At 44.8% G+C, this 18,474-nt stretch overlaps 1 protein-coding gene across 1 annotated transcript; it reads left to right on the top strand.

The window, feature by feature from the left end:
• Nucleotides 1–1,010: 1,010 nt before the first annotated feature.
• Nucleotides 1,011–12,322, top strand: LOC311135666 (CUE domain-containing protein 1-like). Its single transcript, XM_084169689.1, has 10 exons — nt 1,011–1,729; nt 2,783–2,919; nt 7,720–7,882; nt 8,214–8,469; nt 8,772–8,843; nt 9,108–9,197; nt 9,703–9,796; nt 11,765–11,826; nt 11,993–12,062; nt 12,171–12,322. Coding segments are annotated over exons 1-10 (1,269 nt in total). The 5' UTR covers nt 1,011–1,405; the 3' UTR covers nt 12,172–12,322.
• The last annotated feature ends 6,152 nt before the right edge of the window (nt 12,323–18,474 follow it).

Below are 18,474 nucleotides of genomic sequence, written 5' to 3'. Positions count from 1 at the left end.
GGAGCAGCCGGGTACTAGGTCAGTTACACCACCTGCTCCCAGTCTCAGGCCCTACTAGCCATTTAAACAGTTATTGATCCAGTGCCTCTAGACCAAGGGTGTCAAACATACAGCCCGCAGGCCAGGTCCGAGGGGGTCCAATCTTTTTACTTTAAAAAAGTATTATTATTATCAAAATACTTTAAAATGACTAAAACCAAATTCTTTACTGTGTCCAGCTCGCTAATAATCACCAAAATGAAAGCTACACAGTCCGGGAGCATCAAAAATGATGGATAGAGGACAATTTTTTTGCAAATTTTGATGGCAAGGAAATATAACCGATTTATAGTGCGGCCCTCCGGACCTTGTTGAAACCCGAATGTGGCCTCCGGGGCAAAATTAGTTTGACACCCTTGATCTAGACTGCAAACCCTTATTTGCCCTAATTTGACACAGTCTAATGCCTGCTGACTGACTGTGATGAGGTGCTGCTGGGCTAGGCTGGCTTCATAGTCACACTGTGCGGGCGTCACTGCGTCTCTTTGAAACAAACTGCTGCATGGCTGTACTGGTGAGGAGTGTTTACTCAGTGGCAGGCTAATTAATTCAGGTCCTGTAACCTGCTTAGGCGTTGCATGTGGCGGCCGTCGGAGTCACGGTGCAGTTGGCAGCCGGTGATGCCTCTAGCCCCTGCTCTGCCCTCCGCTGGCACTGGCTGACGCTATTTTGGTGCCTGGGAACACAAGCGTTGCTGTGGGAACGCGGACACCTAGGGTGACGGGGCTGATGCAGAGTGTCGAAGTCGGGGAAGTAATGCTATCAGACACGCTGAATTGTAACGCCACTTTTTGTGTGTGTCCCAAAAATGTATAGCCTTATCTTTCTATAGCCTACTTGGACACACTTTGGCTATTGCTTGAAAGGAACATGTCAACACTGCTCATTGTGATGCCCAGTCATGATGTCGGTCTGCTTCTCCACAACATGGCTGCTGTTCCTGACATTCTTTCCTGTTCCCAACACTGCAGGTGCTGAAGGGATGCGTGGGCTGGAAGTCCTAGGGCACTGCTAGCTAGTCCACTTCTGCTCAGAGAGAACGCAGCACTGTGTCCTCCACACACTGCCTGCCTGCCTGGGGAGACCAGCTACCACATCCTCACAGCATTGGATGCAGCTGGCTCAAAAAACAGAAGAAGAAGAAGAAGCGAGGGCTGTCTGGTGTTGTGATGATGAGGGGATAACGGGGCAGAGCGCTGAGGGCCCTGAGGTGGACTGGCACAGTTGAAGCAGCAGGCCAGGGTTGAGCCAGGCCAGGGGAGGCAGGCGGTGGGCACCCACCGTCCAGGGACCAGGAGCCACCATTTCTCGGGTGGTGTTGCCGGCGCGGAGGAGGGGCGCCGTGCGGAGGCTGGAGGCTCTTTGGATGATGACCAGCCTGTTCCGCCGCCACAGCAACAGCAGTGGTAACCATGGTGACGTGGCGGCGCACAGGGGAAGCCCTGTTCCAGCCGAACTCAACAACAGTCGTCCCGGTGGGGGTGGACGCACGGTGCGGCATCTGGAGTTCAACCAGGCCATGGAGGACTTCAGGACCATGTTCCCCAGCATGGAACAGGAGGTGATAGAGTGTGTTCTGCGGGCCAACCACGGAGCCGTGGACTCCACCATCGACCAGCTGCTCCAGATGAGCCTAGACGGACACAGCTCCGACGACAGCTCTGACTCAGAGGACAGCCTTCCTCCTGAGGTACGTCTGGGTGCACTGGTATAGGAACTAGTGGGTAGCCCAGATTAAACTAAGTGAACACAACCTAAGACCGTCAGAGACCATAGCGTATCATGAAATGTATGTCAAAGTTGTCAGCTACCTTTTCACCACATACTCGTTCATACACCTTATTTCATTGTATTTCGTTTTTTTGCCTATTCAAACCAGATGGTTGCTCTTGGGGAGGGAAAAGTATTTGATGTTGCCTTTAATATGCTGTTGTAGTGGATGACATGCATTTCTCTGGAGGGCACTGTGATTATACACTGCTATTGTGGACAGAAAGCTTTGATAAACTGTCTAAAGCGGTCTTCAAAAGCTTGACAATACCCGGAGACTGGCTGTGGATGTACATGTAGAATGAGACGCATTGCTAGAGAGTGGTATGCTCTCTAACAATGTGTTGACTGCTGTGAACAGCCAAGACAAACCATTCCTTTGGACATTCATAAACTCCCTTTGTGCTGTAGTAACAAGATTGTATCAAGTGCAATATTGGACTGCCAAGCTGTTCGCTTTGTATTTGATTAAATTACTGCAGGTCTCTCATATTTAGTGTTTTTATTAGCCTCAGTCCACTCTGGCTGTATTCCACCAATGACACCATGCTCCATACAGGATATTAACTAACTTTGTTTATTTCCCCCAATCACTCGGAATAACCTGAGAGAGAGGATAAGATTTTATCTTAATAAATGATGAAGAGCTGAACTTAATACTTATAGTGGAATGTATTCTACCTCACATGCCAGGCTGTTATTTGGAAAGTGAAGTTAATTTACATTGATTAAATACAGGATGAAAACTTGCTGCTGCTTGAGGTTAATAAAACAGCTCAATGACAGCCGTCACACTGCCTCTTATTAAGGGCAGGAGGCTGAGCAGCATTTCCTATGAGCAGTTAGAATACAGATTAATTATTCATTTAATTCATTAATTAATGCTCTTTGAAATGTTCATATGTGCCATTTGAAGGGGTTGTCATGTCCTTTAGAACATTCTTAATGGCTCCCCTGACCTCTGACCCTGTAGATCCTTGAGCGGACGTTGGAGCCGGACAGCTCTGACGAGGAGCCGCCGCCGGTCTACTCCCCGCCATCCTATGACATGCACATCTACGACAGGAAGTACCCAGGCGAGGTCCAGCCCACAGCCTCACCACCTCCCAGGCAAGTGAAGTGAAGAGAAGGGAGGGAGGGAGGGAGGGAGGGAGGGAGGGAGGGTTGGGTGGGTGGTAGGTTGAGGGGGGTTGTCTCAGGGCTGGCTGGCTCTGACCTCATTTCACTTAAAGGAGAATGATAGATGTTAGGATAATGTGAATTAATGAATTCATTTTCTCTGAAACCATAATTTACATGAGTGTTGAGATATATATTCTTCTTTGGTGCTTTCTCAATCTAATACATGATATGGCTGGTCAGCGATTATTATTATCGGCCAGTCTGCACTGTCTGCACAGCGCGTTATCGACCCAGAACCTATCGGATTTTCTGCCTGAATCACTGAATCACTGGACCTTTAACACTGGATAATCGCAACTAGCTAGCTGCAACCAAATGAACGTTGTTGTTGGCTAATCAGCCTTGAGCTAGCCTTGAGTCAAGCACATCTCCCGGCTATCTACCTCTCTGTCAACCGGACGGGACCTCCTAGATTCGACACGGAGCCCTGCCGATCCATCACGACTGGTCTGCCGACGTAATCGTCTGTGGTTTCAACAGGCTTCCCGTTGCAAATTCCACGAAGATCCATCTGCTAGCCCCGGCCGGCTAGCACACGCAAACTACAACCGTGCTTCCTGCTCGCTCTGCTGAAGCCCCTATTTGAACTGCTCTCGGACTCACATATTTCTGTTCACTGGACCTTATGATCACTCAGCTGCACAGATGATGCCTGCTGGACTGTTCCTTTACACGGTACCCTGTTTATTCTGTTTAGCCTCAGCCCAAACTTTATCGCCATTACCAGTTGTTGTCTTAGCTCTCTCTAATAACACCTGTGATTGCTTTATGCCTCTCTCCCATGTCAATATGCCTTGTTAGTTAGTTAGTTCTTATTATACAATTTCACTGTAGAACCCCAAGTCCCTCTCAAACTGCCTCAAATAGTTCCTTTGTTCCACCCCCCATACATGCCGAGACCGGCTCAATCGGTGCCTCCAGTGATGCTATCTCTTTCATTGTTACCCAACGCTTAGGTTTACCTCCACTTTACTCATATCCTTCCATATCCTTGTCTGTACATAATGCCCTGAATCTATTCTACAACGCCCGGAAATCTGCCCCCTTTATTCTCTGTACCCAACGCACTAGAAGACCAGTTCTTAAAGCCTTTAGCCGTATCCTTATTCTAGTCCTCCTCTGTTCCTCTGGTGATGTACAGGTTAACCCAGGCCCTGCAGCCCCCAGTATCACTCCTACTCCCCAGGAGCTATCATTTGTTGATTTCTGTAACCGTAAAAGCCTTGGTTTTCTGCACGTTAACATCAGAAGTCTACTTCCTAAGTTTGAGTTATTCACTGCGTTAGCACACTCCGCCAACCCTGATGTTCTAGCAGTGTCTGAATCCTGGCTTAGGAAGGCCACCAAAAATTCTGAAATGTCCATCCCAACTACAACATTTTACGTCTAGATAGAACTGCCAAAGGGGGTGGAGTTGCAATCTACTGTAGAGATAGCCTGCAGAGCTCTATCATACTATCCAGGTCTGTGCCCAAACAGTTTGAGCTTCTACTTCTAAAAATCCACCTTTCCAGAAATGTCTCTCACTGTTGCCACTTGCTACAGACCCCCCTCAGCCCCCAGCTGTGCCCTGGACACCATATGTGAATTGATTGCCCCCCATTTATCCTCAGAGTTCGTACTGCTTGGTGACCTAAATTGGGATATGCTTAACACCCCGGCCATCCTACAATCCAAACTAGATGCCCTCAATCTCACACAAATGATCAACGAACCTACCAGGTACAACCCTAAATCCATAAACATGGGTACCCTCATAGATGTCATCCTGACTAACTTACCCTCTAAATACACCTCCGCTGTCTTCAACCAGGATCTCAGCGATCGCTGCCTTATTGCCTGCTTCCGTAACAGGGTCCGCGGTCAAACGACCACCCCTCATCACTGTCAAACGCTCCCTAAAACACTTTAGCGAGCAGACCTTCCTAATTGACCTGGCCCAGGTATCCTGGATGGATATAGATCTCATTCCGTCAGTAGAGGATGCCTGGTTGTTCTTTTAAAAGTAATTTCCTCTCAATCTTAAATAAACATGCCCCATTCAAAAAATACAGAACTAAGAACAGATATAGCCCCTGGTTCTCCTCAGACTTGACTGCCCTTGACCAGTACAAAAACATCCTGTGGCGTACTGCATTAGCATCAAATAGCCCCTGCGATATGCAACTTTTCAGGGAAGTCAGGAACCAATATTCACAAGCAGTTAGGAAAGCAAAGGCGAACTTTTTCAAACAGTAATTTGCATCCTGTAGCACTAACTCCAAAAGGTTTTGGGACACTGTAAAGTCCATGGAGAATAAGAGCACCTCCTCCCAGGAAACACTATCACCACCGATAAATGTACAATAATCGAGAATTTCAACAAGCATTTTGCTACGGCTGGCCATGCTTTCCACCTGGATACCACTACCCCGGCCACCAGCTCTGCACCCTCCGCTGCAACTTGCCCATGCCCCCCCCCCCCCGCTTCTCCTTCACACAAATTCAGACAGCTGATGTTCTGAAAGAGCTGCAAAATCTGGACCCCTACAAATCAGCTGGGCTAGACAATCTGGACCCTTTCTTTCTAAAACCAGCCGCCTAAATTTTCGCAACCCCTATTACTAGCCTGTTCAACCTCTCTTTCGTAACGTCTGAGATCCCCAGAGATTGGAAAGCTGCCGCGGTCATCCCCCTCTTCAAAGGGGGTGACACTCTAGATCCAAACTGTTACAGACCTATATCCATCCTGCCCTGCCTTTCGAAAGTATTTGAAAGCCAAGTTAACAAACAGATCACCGACCATTTCGAATCCCACCGTACCTTCTCCGCTATGCAATCCGGTTTCCGAGCTGGTCATGGGTGCACCTCGGCCACACTCAAGGTCCTAAACGATATTATAACCGCGACCGATAATAGACAGTACTGTGCAGCCGTCTTCATCGACCTGGCCAAGGCTTTCGACTCTGTCAACCACCGCATTCTCTTATTGGCAGACTAAATAGCCTTGGTTTCTCAAATGACTGCCTCGCCTGGTTCACCAACTACTTCTCATAGAGTTCAATGTGTCAAATCGGAGGGCCTGTTGTCTGGACCTATGTCAGTCTCTATGGGGGTGCCACAGGGTTAAATTCTTGGGCCGACTCTTTTCTCCGTGTATATCAATGATGTCGCTCTTGCTGCTGGTGACTCTCAGATCCACCTCTACGCAGACGACACCATTTTGTATACATCTGGCCCTTCATTGGACACTGTGTTAACAAACCTCCAAACGAGCTTCAATGCCATACAACACTCCTTCAGTAGCCTCCAACTGCTCTTAAACACTAGTAAAACTAAATGCATGCTCTTCAATCAAACGCTGCTAGCACCCGCCCACCCGACTAGAATCACTACTTCGACGGGTCTGACCTAGAGTATGTGGACAACTACAAATACATAGGTGTCTGGTTAGACTGTAAACTCTCCTTCCAGACTCACATTAAGAATCTCCAATCCAAAGTTAAATCTAGAATCTGCTTCCTTTTTCGCATGCTGCCAAACATGCCCTCGTAAAACTGACTATCCTACCGAGCATTGACTTCGGCGATGTCATTTACAAAATAGCCTCCAACACTCTACTCAGCAAATTGGATGTAGTCTATCACAGTGCCATCCGTTTTGTCAACAAAGCCCCATATACTACCCACCACTGTGACCTGTACGCTCTTGTTGGCTGGTCCTCACTACATATTCGTCGCCAAACCCACTGGCTCCAGGCCATCTATAAATCACTGCTAGGCAAATCCCCGCCTTATCTTAGCTCATTGGTCACCATAGCAACACCCACCCGTAGTATGCACTCCAGCAGGTATATCTCACTGGTCATCCCCAAAGCCAACACCTCCTTTGGCCGCCATTCCTTCCAGTTCTCTGCTGCAATTGACTGGAACGAACTGCAAAAATCTCTGAAGCTGGAGACTCTTATCTCCCTCACTAACTTTAAGCATCAGTTGTCAGAGCACCTTACCGATCACTGCACCTGTACACAGCCCATCTGAAATTAGCCCACCCAACTACCTCATCCCCATATTGTTATTTATTTTGCTCATTTGCACCCGTTTCTCTATTTGCACATAATCTCTTGCACATCTATCATTCCAGTGTTAATAACAATTTTAATTATTTTGCACTATAGCCTATTTATTGCCTTACCTCCATAACTTGCTACATTTGCACACGCTGTATATATATTTTCTGTTGTATTTTTGACTTTATGTTTTGTTTTACCCCATATGTAACTCTGTGTTTTTTATCGCACTGCTTTACTTTATCTTTGCCAGGTCGCAGTTGTAAATGAGAATTTGTTCTCAACTGGCTTACCTGGTTAAATAAAGGTGAAATACAAATAAAATAAAAAATGCTGTGAGTGCTTTGAATGCTATGAGGTTCATAATGCATTCAATGCTCCACCTGCTGTCTAATGAATGCTAGTGCAGCAGCTATGCAATCCATGTGAGGTACATGTTCTTAACTGTGCTCTAACTTGGGTAGATCTGTAGACCTAATACTAGTAATAGTTTTGTTATATGAACACAATGTTTTATATGTGTGCCAAGGAGAGAACCTTTCAGAAGAAATTAGAGAAACAGTTATGTTTATGTTAGATGGATCCTTTGAAGATGACCAAAACACATCATTATTGATATTTACTGTTGCAGAACATAGCATCAATGGAACTAACAATATCCTTTGCCATCTCTCTGCCAGCTTTGATGCCAGTCAAACTCCTCCCTGCCAGCCCCCTCTTGGCCCACCCCCTCCCGCCAGTCAATGGCAGGTTGGCAGTTACAGGAACTGGAACCCACCGTTACTAGGCAACCTCCCTGATGACTTCCTGCGGATCCTGCCTCAGCAGCTGGATAGTCTGCCAGTAGGTAGATTTATGTGTCAGCCCCTAATGGACCAGTAACCCACACTCCCATTACTTACAGACTGCTGGCTGCCTGGTGCTCTACTCTGATGGCCAGCTGGCTGGATAATTACCAGCCTCTGCAACGGGTTGCACATGAAGAAAAATACAGTTCAACTATTTATACAGAATCAGTTCCCTAGTAGTCTTCCAAAAATGAAGACAACACCCAAAAAACTAGATATATTATTTTCAATTCATGGTGCAATTTTATAAAAAACTGAAGCATTTCCACATAGGACTTTGACATGTCTAACAGTGTTCTCTCTGGTCCCTCCCTCCCTCCCTGCAGCGCTCACACACCAGCCTAACGCAGAGTAGTCTGACCCAGCCCTCGTCCTCTTCTTCCTCCCTGTCGTCCGTGACGCAGCAGGTTCAGCCGGAGGCTGGGGCGGGGGCCAGGGCAGGCCAGGTTGGCATGGAGACGGAGCAGGAGAGGAAGCTGAAGCAGTACTTGGGGGATGAGCGCATCGCCCTCTTCCTGCAGAACGAGGAGTTTATGAGGGAGCTGCAGCGCAACCGCGAGTTCCTCATCGCCCTTGAGAGAGGTGTGCACACACACACATCCAAGCACGCACTCAGTAATACATCCTCACACTGATTATTTTTTGCAGCATTTGCAAATGTCTTATATAGTACTAAGCGATGATCTCACTATGCTTTCATCCCCATCAATCAAGGTATGAAGAGTCATTAGAAGAAGGGTCTCTATGTCATGGCAGTGCTTTCCTCCTCATTTTCTCCACTTCTGTTCTAGTAATGCATGACGGAAGGCTTGCAGGTTGTCCTGCTACGTGCCTCTATGCTCACAACTCCATTGATGCTGAGACATCGGCACTCTCTGTTTTAGATCGGCTGCAGTATGAGTCAAAGACATCCAAGTCCCATCATTCACAGGCTTTCATGGGGATGTCCACTCCAGGTAGATATCATTAATCTGCACTCCATAGCATTACGTTACATCATAGTAATGTCTCACTCAGGTCCAGGTTTCATGTGGGGCCTATGTAGGCTCCTGCAGTGAAATGCCTTATTTTAAAGGCACACAGAGAAAGTGTGACTCGGTGTGCATCTCAGTCGTTGTGTGTGTCTCTGTGTGCGTCTTATCATGTCTCGGTGTGTGTGTCTTTCTCTGTGCTTGTGCGTGTCTGTGGGGTCTATTTCACGGTGCTTGTTTGTGTTCTAGGAGATAATTGTGCCTCAGGCTCTGGGGAGGCCTGCACCAATGTTACAGACGATGCCTTGTTCCGTGACAAACTCAAGCACATGGGCAAATGTAAGAACACTCCCAATCTCTCTCTTGCTCTCTGGGGCATAACTAAATATTTTTCTCAACGTGTGTGTCTCTCTGTCGCTCCCAAATTCCAAATGTTATTCGAACCTTCCACATTGGGCATCTACAGCTAGAATGAAATGGTTCTAGGATGTTCTAGCAGTGCATGGAACTGAAAAGGAGGGATGGTGTCTATATACAGCAAGGTCATTATTAGAAATCAACACACATTTGTAGGACATGACCCTCTTACAGTCAGTGCTCCAGAAAGGTATAGTAAAAGTCTCCAACGTTCCTACCGTCCCTGCTCTTAAAACTGCAAATAAGATATTAAGAATAAGATGTTTTCTGAAATATATAATGATGTATTCATGGGCATATGCTTTCTCAAATCCAATCAGTCATATTAAATAAAGAAAAACTCAGCTCAAACTTTTAAAATGTTTATACACTCAACCAATTGTCTGTTTTCTCTCCACTTTCTATTTGATCCTGTAATCCTCCACAGCTACACGGAAGAAGCTTTTTGAAGTCGCTAGAGCTTTCTCTGAAAAGTCCCGAAGAAGAAAAATGAAAAGGAGAGCCCTCTTGAAACATCATTCGTATCCTTCCACTTCACCAGTGGTCCCCTACACCACCCATCACCTCCCCCTCCTCTCCCTGGCAGGCCTCCATTGCCCAATGGTTATTTTGTCCTTGCCAGAAGTGACCGTGAGCTTCAAGTGAACTGAACAGATGCGCTTGCATTGTACAGATGTAATTAACTATCCCTGAGAGACTTCCCTGCATGTTGATGAGTGGCTGTAGTATCTGCCTTTGTTTCTAATGTTAGTGGATTTGATTTACAGGGAATGTCCCATTTAGTATCCATTTGGGTTTTATTAGGGCTGGGCTGAATTAGGAGGTCTTCTCATGGCCTTGACTCTGATCCAGCAGGCTTAGTACACTGCTCAAAAAAATAAAGGGAACACTTAAACAACACAATGTAACTCCAAGTCAATCACACTTCTGTGAAATCAAACTGTCCACTTAGGAAGCAACACTGATTGACAATAAATGTCACATGCTGTTGTGCAAATGGAATAGACAACAGGTGGAAATTATAGGCAATTAGCAAGACACCCCCAATAAAGGAGTGGTTCTGCAGGTGGTGACCACAGACCACTTCTCAGTTCCTAGGCTTCCTGCCTGATGTTTTGGTCACTTTTGAATGCTGGCGGTGCTTTCACTCTAGTGGTAGCATGAGACGGAGTCTACAACCCACACAAGTGACTCAGGTAGTGCAGCTCATCCAGGATGGCACATCAATGCGAGCTGTGGCAAGAAGGTTTGCTGTGTCTGTCAGCGTAGTGTCCAGAGCATGGAGGTGCTACCAGGAGACAGGCCAGTACATCAGGAGACGTGGAGGAGGCCGTAGGAGGGCAACAACCCAGCAGCAGGACCGCTACCTCTGCCTTTGTGCAAGGAGGAGCAGGAGGAGCACTGCCAGAGCCCTGCAAAATGACCTCTAGCAGGCCACAAATGTGCATGTGTCTGCTCAAACGGTCAGAAACAGACTCCATGAGGGTGGTATGAGGGCCCGACATCCACAGGTGGGGGTTGTGCTTACAGCCCAACACCGTGCAGGACGTTTGGCATTTGCCAGAGAACACCAAGATTGGCAAATTCGCCACTGGCGCCCTGTGCTCTTCACAGATGAAAGCAGGTTCACATTGAGCACATGTGACAGACGTGACAGAGTCTGGAGACGCCGTGGAGAACGTTCTGCTGCCTGCAACATCCTCCAGCATGACCGGTTTGGCAGTGGGTCAGTCATGGTGTGGGGTGGCATTTCTTTGGGGGGCCGCACAGCCCTCCATGTGCTCGCCAGAGGTAGCCTGACTGCCATTAGGTACCGAGATGAGATCCTCAGACCCCTTGTGAGACCATATGCTGGTGCGGTTGGCCCTGGGTTCCTCCTAATGCAAGACAATGCTAGACCTCATGTGGCTGGAGTGTGTCAGCAGTTCCTGCAAGAGGAAGGCATTGATGCTATGGACTGGCCCGCCCGTTCCCCAGACCTGAATCCAATTGAGCACATCTGGGACATCATGTCTCGCTCCATCCACCAACGCCACGTTGCACCACAGACTGTCCAGGAGTTGGCGGATGCTTTAGTCCAGGTCTGGGAGGAGATCCCTCAGGAGACCATCCGCCACCTCATCAGGAGCATGCCCAGGCGTTGTAGGGAGGTCATACAGGCACGTGGAGGCCACACACACTACTGAGCCTCATTTTGACTTGTTTTAAGGACATTACATCAAAGTTGGATCAGCCTGTAGTGTGGTTTTCCACTTTAATTTTGAGTGTGACTCCAAATCCAGACCTCCATGGGTTGATAAATTTGATTTCCATTGATAATTTTTGTGTGATTTTGTTGTCAGCACATTCAACTATGTAAAGAAAAAAGTATTTAATAAGATTATTTCATTCATTCAGATCTAGGATGTGTTATTTTAGTGTTCCCTTTATTTTTTTGAGCAGTGTATTATGTTTAAACCGCTGCCAGTCCCCTTAACATTATCTACCAGACTGGGTAATGCTGCCTCAACTGCCAACCTCTTGGCTGACGAAGAAGCCGGACACCTGAGTGGTACGTTTATCCATGTTTTAATATCATTCTAGTGAAGAAACCTAATTGAATGGTATGAGGCATTGATTGGTCGATTGTTTCATTTAGGCCTAGCCCAACTGTGAATGGGGAGGTGAATGTGGACCACATGCTTATTTGTATGAACCTAACTCATGTGTCTGTACAGAGGAGGACAGCAAACTTAAGAGACCAGGCCCTCAAGAAGAGGAGGTGCCCCAGCAGGAAGTGTTGTCATGGTGAGAGAGCAGTAACTCCACACACAAAAAAACATACTACCTTGAAAACTACATTTTTATGTTTTGGATTTCCTCAACTAACAGTTATCTTACCTATTTCACTGACAGATTTCTCATATAGTTTAGTCAGTGACAATGGAAGAACAAAATGGCTCACACTACACCTCTGGACCTGAACCAGCCCGTCCCAAGTCCCATGGAATATTGTTGCCTTCAGATGCTCTTCGGAACTGGGAAATGTCACATTTAAGTCGTAAGTCCAACATGACTGTTTTGGAAGTCAGAGCAATTCTTCAACCAATGAGATTTTAGCTAGCAAAATGAGCTAGCTAATAATACTAATGATAAAGTTAGCTAGCTTGCTTAACTTTGACAGTAGGGTCAAAATAGCTATTATCCACATTGATAAGTTTGACGGCATCAAAGGTGAAAGGTCAGTGATGAAACATCACAACTCTTAAATTGGGTATCATCTCCATCTCCGACTTTCCCATTTGGAATTCCAAATTGGGAGGGTTGTTCAAGTGCTTATTTCCCAGTCTAAACATTGTATTTCCCACTTCCGAGTAGCATTTGAAGGCAGTCTTTTGATTTCTTGTTTCAGAAATCAACAAACTAGCTAGTTAGACACTTTTTTGTATGATTTAAATTACATTTGAATATAAAATCTATATTGTTATTGATGGTGAATATTAATAATGTTATGATTTAATTTTTTATGTATTACTCATTTGGAATTATTCCTGATAATTGCTGGGTGATACAGTGAAAGCTGGAGTTGTAATTCCGATACGACTCAGGACTATAGTGCATTTTACTCGCATATGAATGGATTTGAACATATTTATACTGAACAAAAATATAAACGCAACATGCAACCATTTCAGAGATTTTACTGAGTTACAGTTCAGATAAGGAAATCAGTCAATTGAAATTAATGAATTAGGCCCTAATCAATGGATTTCACATGACTGGGCAGAGGTGCAGCCATGGGTGGGCCTTGGAGGGCACCCACTGAGTAGCCAGGCCCCATCACTGGGTAGAATGAGTTGTTCCCCACACAAGGGCTTTATTACAGACAGAAATACTCCTCAGCACCCTCCACATACCCCCTCAGACGATCCCGCAAGTGAAGAAGCCATGGTCTGAGGTTGTGAGGCTGGTTGGATGTACTGCCAAATTCTCTAAAACGACATTGGAGGCAGCTAATGGTAGAGAAATTGACATTCAATTCTGTGGCAACAGCTCTGGTGGACATTCCTGCAGTCATCATGCCAATTGCACGCTCCCTCAAAAGTTAAAACATCTGTGGTATTGTGTTGTGACAAAAGTGCACATTTTAAAGTGGCCTTTTATTGTCCTTAGCACAAGGTACACCTGTGTAATGATCATGCTGTTTAATCAGCTTCTTGATATGCCACCTTATCTTGCAAAGGAGAAATGATAACTAACAGGGATGTAAACAAATTTGTGTACAACATTTTAGAGAAATAAGCTTTTTGTGCGTATGGAAAATGTCTGGGATTTTTTATTTCAGCTCATGAAACATGGAACCAACATGTTGCGTTTATATTTTTGTTCAGTGTAGCTCGGCCCCATTCAACAGTCCATTTCAGACCTCATGTGAGTTGTGTGTGTGGAACAAAGATTGTTCTAGTTTATGCTTACCCAAATGCAACCATATTCTCCAAATCTGATATTATAATCTCTACCAAATTGTCTGCCTTGAGGTCCAACAATAAGGTCCAGATAGGCTTCCCATTGATCTATGGTATCTTCCCAGAGATGACCAATGTAGGTGAATGCTGTTTCCAGTGTAACCAGAGAGCACTGGTTTGAATCAGAATCTGGACTATCAGTGCAACAGTAACAGTAGACATGTGGCTAGGGTTTCCTCCTTTAGCATGCATATGCCTATTTAGTCAGTAAATCATTTATGTTCTGTTTCTCAAACAACTTTACAGTACAGTATTAGATACACTATTAATTTTCTTCTTCTGTTTGTGGCCTCTACATCTGTGTTGCTAACAGAAGAGCAGTCTGACCTTAAATTATGAATTGAGGATTTATTCCCGAATTTCACTCTGCTTGTGATTTTCATATTTTACCATTGTCATTCTTGGTGAATTGTCTTTGTTAACCACGTGTTCTTGCTGGTGAATGTCTCTTCCATGCGTCTGAGGACACTACACCCCCATTGCAGCTCAGAACTTTTACTCAAGTCATATGTTTGTGTTTTTGTTATTTAGAGAAGAATAAATTATATACATTTTATTTGAAGAGAATAGTTTACTCTTGTCTTGTTTGTAGATGCTTAGGAAAGGAATCTCCTGATTGTATCACAATGATCCACTGGCTTTATCGGATAGAAGTTTTTTTTATTTTGACTACCATCATTTTTTATTGAGAATACCAGTACTTCCTGATAATACTCAAGCTGGTTTAGACTGTATGTATCTGCAACACTTTGCTATGTATTTAGCTAGATGTGTATAAATTGAAACGGTTTGAATGATTTATGATCTTGGGGATATCATTGCCATAAACTATGTAGATATACTTACTGTAGTTAGCAAGAAAATAATCAATGCTCAGGGAATCTTACTCAACCGCCATTTTCTTGTTGTGTTCGACCCTCTTCTCCGCCATTTTTTCCCCAACTGATTAAACACAGCTGAAATGTTTCTGATATTTATATTCTGCAGTGTTCCATGGCCTAGTATGCTATAATCCTTGTGGGTGGATTTTTGGACCAATTATAATTGGTTTGGTACTGCATTCTCTGGCTATACTAGAGAGAAAAGATAGCACTCTGTTGGCCTTTCTGGAATACATCAATTCAATACAAATGGCAAGACTTTTCAATGTCAGTCCTATCCTGAAGAAAATACTGTTTTAGCAAATGCAATTGCTTCTTATCATCAGACCACAAGCCTAATCTGTCGCCATTTTGAGTTGTAGCTTACCTCCACTTTTAAGAAAGTGAACCTATAAATGAACCTATAAGATCATAGATTGTTTTACACTGAAATAGGATATGGACCAACTATACCAAACCTAGAGGGTGACTTGTTATGTGCGTAAGAATTTCATTTCAGTCTGAGCATTTTTTATCTGGGTTTGTGTGATGGATTAATTATTCTATTGTCCTGTGTGTTGGTCAGGGGGCACCTGAGACTTGGTATAATGGTATTTTCTTCCATGTTACCGTAGCTCCCTCCAAAGGATTGTGTGTTACATGAATGTACAGTATAGAGCCAATGTTGATTAAAACATTAACCATTTACAGTGCACCTCTTTGGGCTTGTTATTCTGAATGACTCACCATCACCCAATCAGAAGATAGAATGTATCTTTGTGAAAGTCTCATACTGTATTCCTCTATTTTTCTATTTGAAAAAGCATACATGCTAGAAATGTATCACCAAATTACATTACAATTCATGTTATCAAATGCAGCTTAAAGAAAAAAGAAATGCTAATGGTTTTTTATGACTTGTACAATGTATTTCTATCTGTAAGAGAAATGCTGGTATAGATCTTGAGAAATGATGTAATCTAGCATAGTATAATCTCTTACAACTCAACCCAATCCAAAAAAAGCAAAGAATACACTTTCAGGATAACTTCTTAAGCAAATATTTTCTTATACTGCTTTTATTTGCTACTTGAATAATACAGTTCTGTTGTACCCTGTGTTCTTGGTCATTATTGTGTGCCAGATCTTAACTCAACATATAGCATGTCCTACTAATAGCTCTATTTAATGTGTTTGTATGTGCCAGTGTGTGCTCCAATGCTCCTTCATTTAAAGCGTTCCCAGGAAGTGACATCGACACTGACTGAGCACTGCCTCTGATGTCATTTCACAGCACTTCATTTTAGAACGTTTACTTCCTCCTATCTTAGATATGTTATGTCAGACATGACGAAACAGACATTGAAGTGGTGAAGTGGTGTGTAACTACCTGTTCTTTCATGCCTGGTTACAAAGTAATTACACAGGGTATTACTCCAAAATATGCCTAAGTAATGTAAACGGTTGCAATTTCATTCAGTTTCTCTTGTCCTATGCATCTCATGACTTGACTAGGACTATATGTGATAGTAATCAATGCTGCTAAGTGAAATGATTTCAATATCACTGCCTCTACTTTTTCAATCGAGTGGAGTTTGGACCGAGTCCTAGCTGCAAACCTACTTTGTCCACTAGATGGTGCTCTACACAAATGTATTCCACTTTATTGCATCTGCATCCTATGCTTAGTTTCTTTCCTCTCATTGGCTCTCTTTCCGATAGTATGACACATCAGTGTTTTCTCTTGTTTGTTGTGCTGCTAATCTCTACCATAGTATCTTGATTATCCTTGCTTGCCTCATCTGTTTTGTAGTTCAGTCCTTTATTCACCCCTTGCTGTCAGTCTTTCTTTGTCTCTGCATGGCCTTCCTCTGTAGTCATTGCCACCCCTGTCCTGAAGGGGGCCCCAGCCTCTATGTAGTGGCAGACAGGCAGGCAGGGATGGCTTTGGCTGCTTGACATGCGTGTTGGGAGGAATAAGCCTGGCATTCCTTTATCCTGCTAATTGCATGGCGACTGTAGATGGAGCTTTAATCTAAGCCTGACTGACTACCCTGCTCCTCAGATCATGCCTGGGTCTGGTCTCCCCCTCCCTGTCCAAGGATTGGGATGTTTAAAGTCCTGTTTTACATGCTGTTGTGTCTTAACTAGACATGTGAACATCACACTCAAGACTTGACAATCTAAGAATTTCTAGTGTTCTTGTTTGATCAGCATAATGCAATAACATGCAATAGAAAGGCCCTGTAAGGACAATGCAGACAGTGGTGGTACATTATGAATGCAGTTGTTTCAGTGCAGCAGTCCTTCCAGGCAGGCTGTGTTTTTAGCAGGTTGACGTTTAATGTCATTACTTTTGCCCTGGAGGCAGAACTGAGCGATTTCCGCTAGATGAGCCAGCTGTTAAGTCAAAATTGTCTATATCGTAAAAATTTATGAAAACAAAAATGAGCTTTTTGGTCATAATTTAAGGTTAGGGTTAGGCATTAGGGTTAGCAGTGTGGTTAGGGTTGGGTTAAAATCTGATTTTATGACTTTGGCTGTGCCAGCTAGTGATGACTCTGCAGAGCTGTCTCCAGGGCAAGATTCATGACAATAAATGCCAACCTGTGTATTGTTATGGAGCAGCACTCTCACTGTTTAGCGTGACCCTCCCTGATCTCATCCTCCCTCCTCAGACCTGCAGGGTTGGCTCAGGAGATCCCCTGGCACGAAAGGACACGCAATCAGATTGTCCACAATCCGATTTAATCTGATGCAATGCTGCCTGAGAGACTTGCCCCTACTGCCTACACTAAAATGTAGCAGCCTGGCCGGCCAATGGGGCTGCAGTACAAACAGCTTAAGAGGCCGCTGGGCCGGGTGGCATGGCAAAGGATGTGTGTGTCTATCCTCAGTTTAGCAAGCCATGTCAACAAGCTGACAAGTGCCTTCTTCCTTCCCCCACCCGATTGCTCTTAGACTAAATTGTTGTAAGCTTTCCTGTAAATTAGGTCTTGCTGAATTTTGGGGGAATTCTAACTTCATGAAATTGCTTTGCTTGCCTTGATGCTCTCGGTGCCTTACCCTTGGCAAGACGGTAACAAGCTCAGTCCAATATGCAAGAAAGAAGGGGAGCACGTTTCTGGAAATGGGACTTAGTCTTTGAGTGTGTAGGTGACATAAAAGGCAGCAGAGTCTCCTGAGTCAAAGCCAGGACACACGTTGATGTCATTCACAGTGTGTGTGTCTAGACTTCAGCATTGCTATGTGGCGCTGAGCAAGAGGAGAGCAGTCACATACCTTGAAGGTGAGAGTGGGACCTTAGAGGGGGTTACCTTGTTATCTGCATTTTAAGATATTACTCTAAAAAGATGAGGATCAGGATGAGTGCCTACTAATTAGAGTTAGTTGTATGGCAAAATAGATTATTTTGTGTGATCTCTCTTGATGATGTACTGAGTGTGGAGTCAAGCATGCTCCTGTAGGTGCTTTGCAGGATGGCTCACTCAGAAGGGCTTACATGCACCAGACTAGCAGCTCAAACCTGTCCTTTGATCCTATCCTATCACCATACCAACACAAACCAAACGTTAGGGAAGGCTACAGTCATTCTGAATCATAGCACACGTCACAGGAGCAGGCATGTCAATATGCTCCACTATCTTCATCACTTCTACCTTCACCCTGGATTCTGTGTGTGAGTGAGAGTGAGACGCCCAGCCATAGTGAAGGACTTCGTTTCCCGAACTGCAACGCGCCCCATGATGATTCAAACAGCTGACAGACGGTAAAAGCTTATGGGAGAGCTGTCAGGGAGGGAGATAGGAGTCTCTCGGCGGAACGGGCAGAATA

Source organism: Coregonus lavaretus, assembly GCF_964263955.1.
Source record: "Coregonus lavaretus genome assembly, chromosome: 10".
Taxonomy (NCBI): domain Eukaryota; kingdom Metazoa; phylum Chordata; class Actinopteri; order Salmoniformes; family Salmonidae; genus Coregonus; species Coregonus lavaretus.
This window is presented reverse-complemented; position numbering and strand designations above follow the sequence as displayed.

Bases quoted from the DNA above. Each gene is read 5' to 3' on its own strand.
- LOC311135666 (XM_084169689.1), top strand. From the start codon at position 1,406: ATGATGACCAGCCTGTTCCGCCGCCACAGCAACAGCAGTGGTAACCAT. The intron at 9,797-11,764 runs GTATCCTTCCAC...ATTATCTACCAG, and splicing joins GCCCTCTTGAAACATCATTC to ACTGGGTAATGCTGCCTCAA. The intron at 11,827-11,992 runs GTACGTTTATCC...GTGTCTGTACAG, and splicing joins AGAAGCCGGACACCTGAGTG to AGGAGGACAGCAAACTTAAG.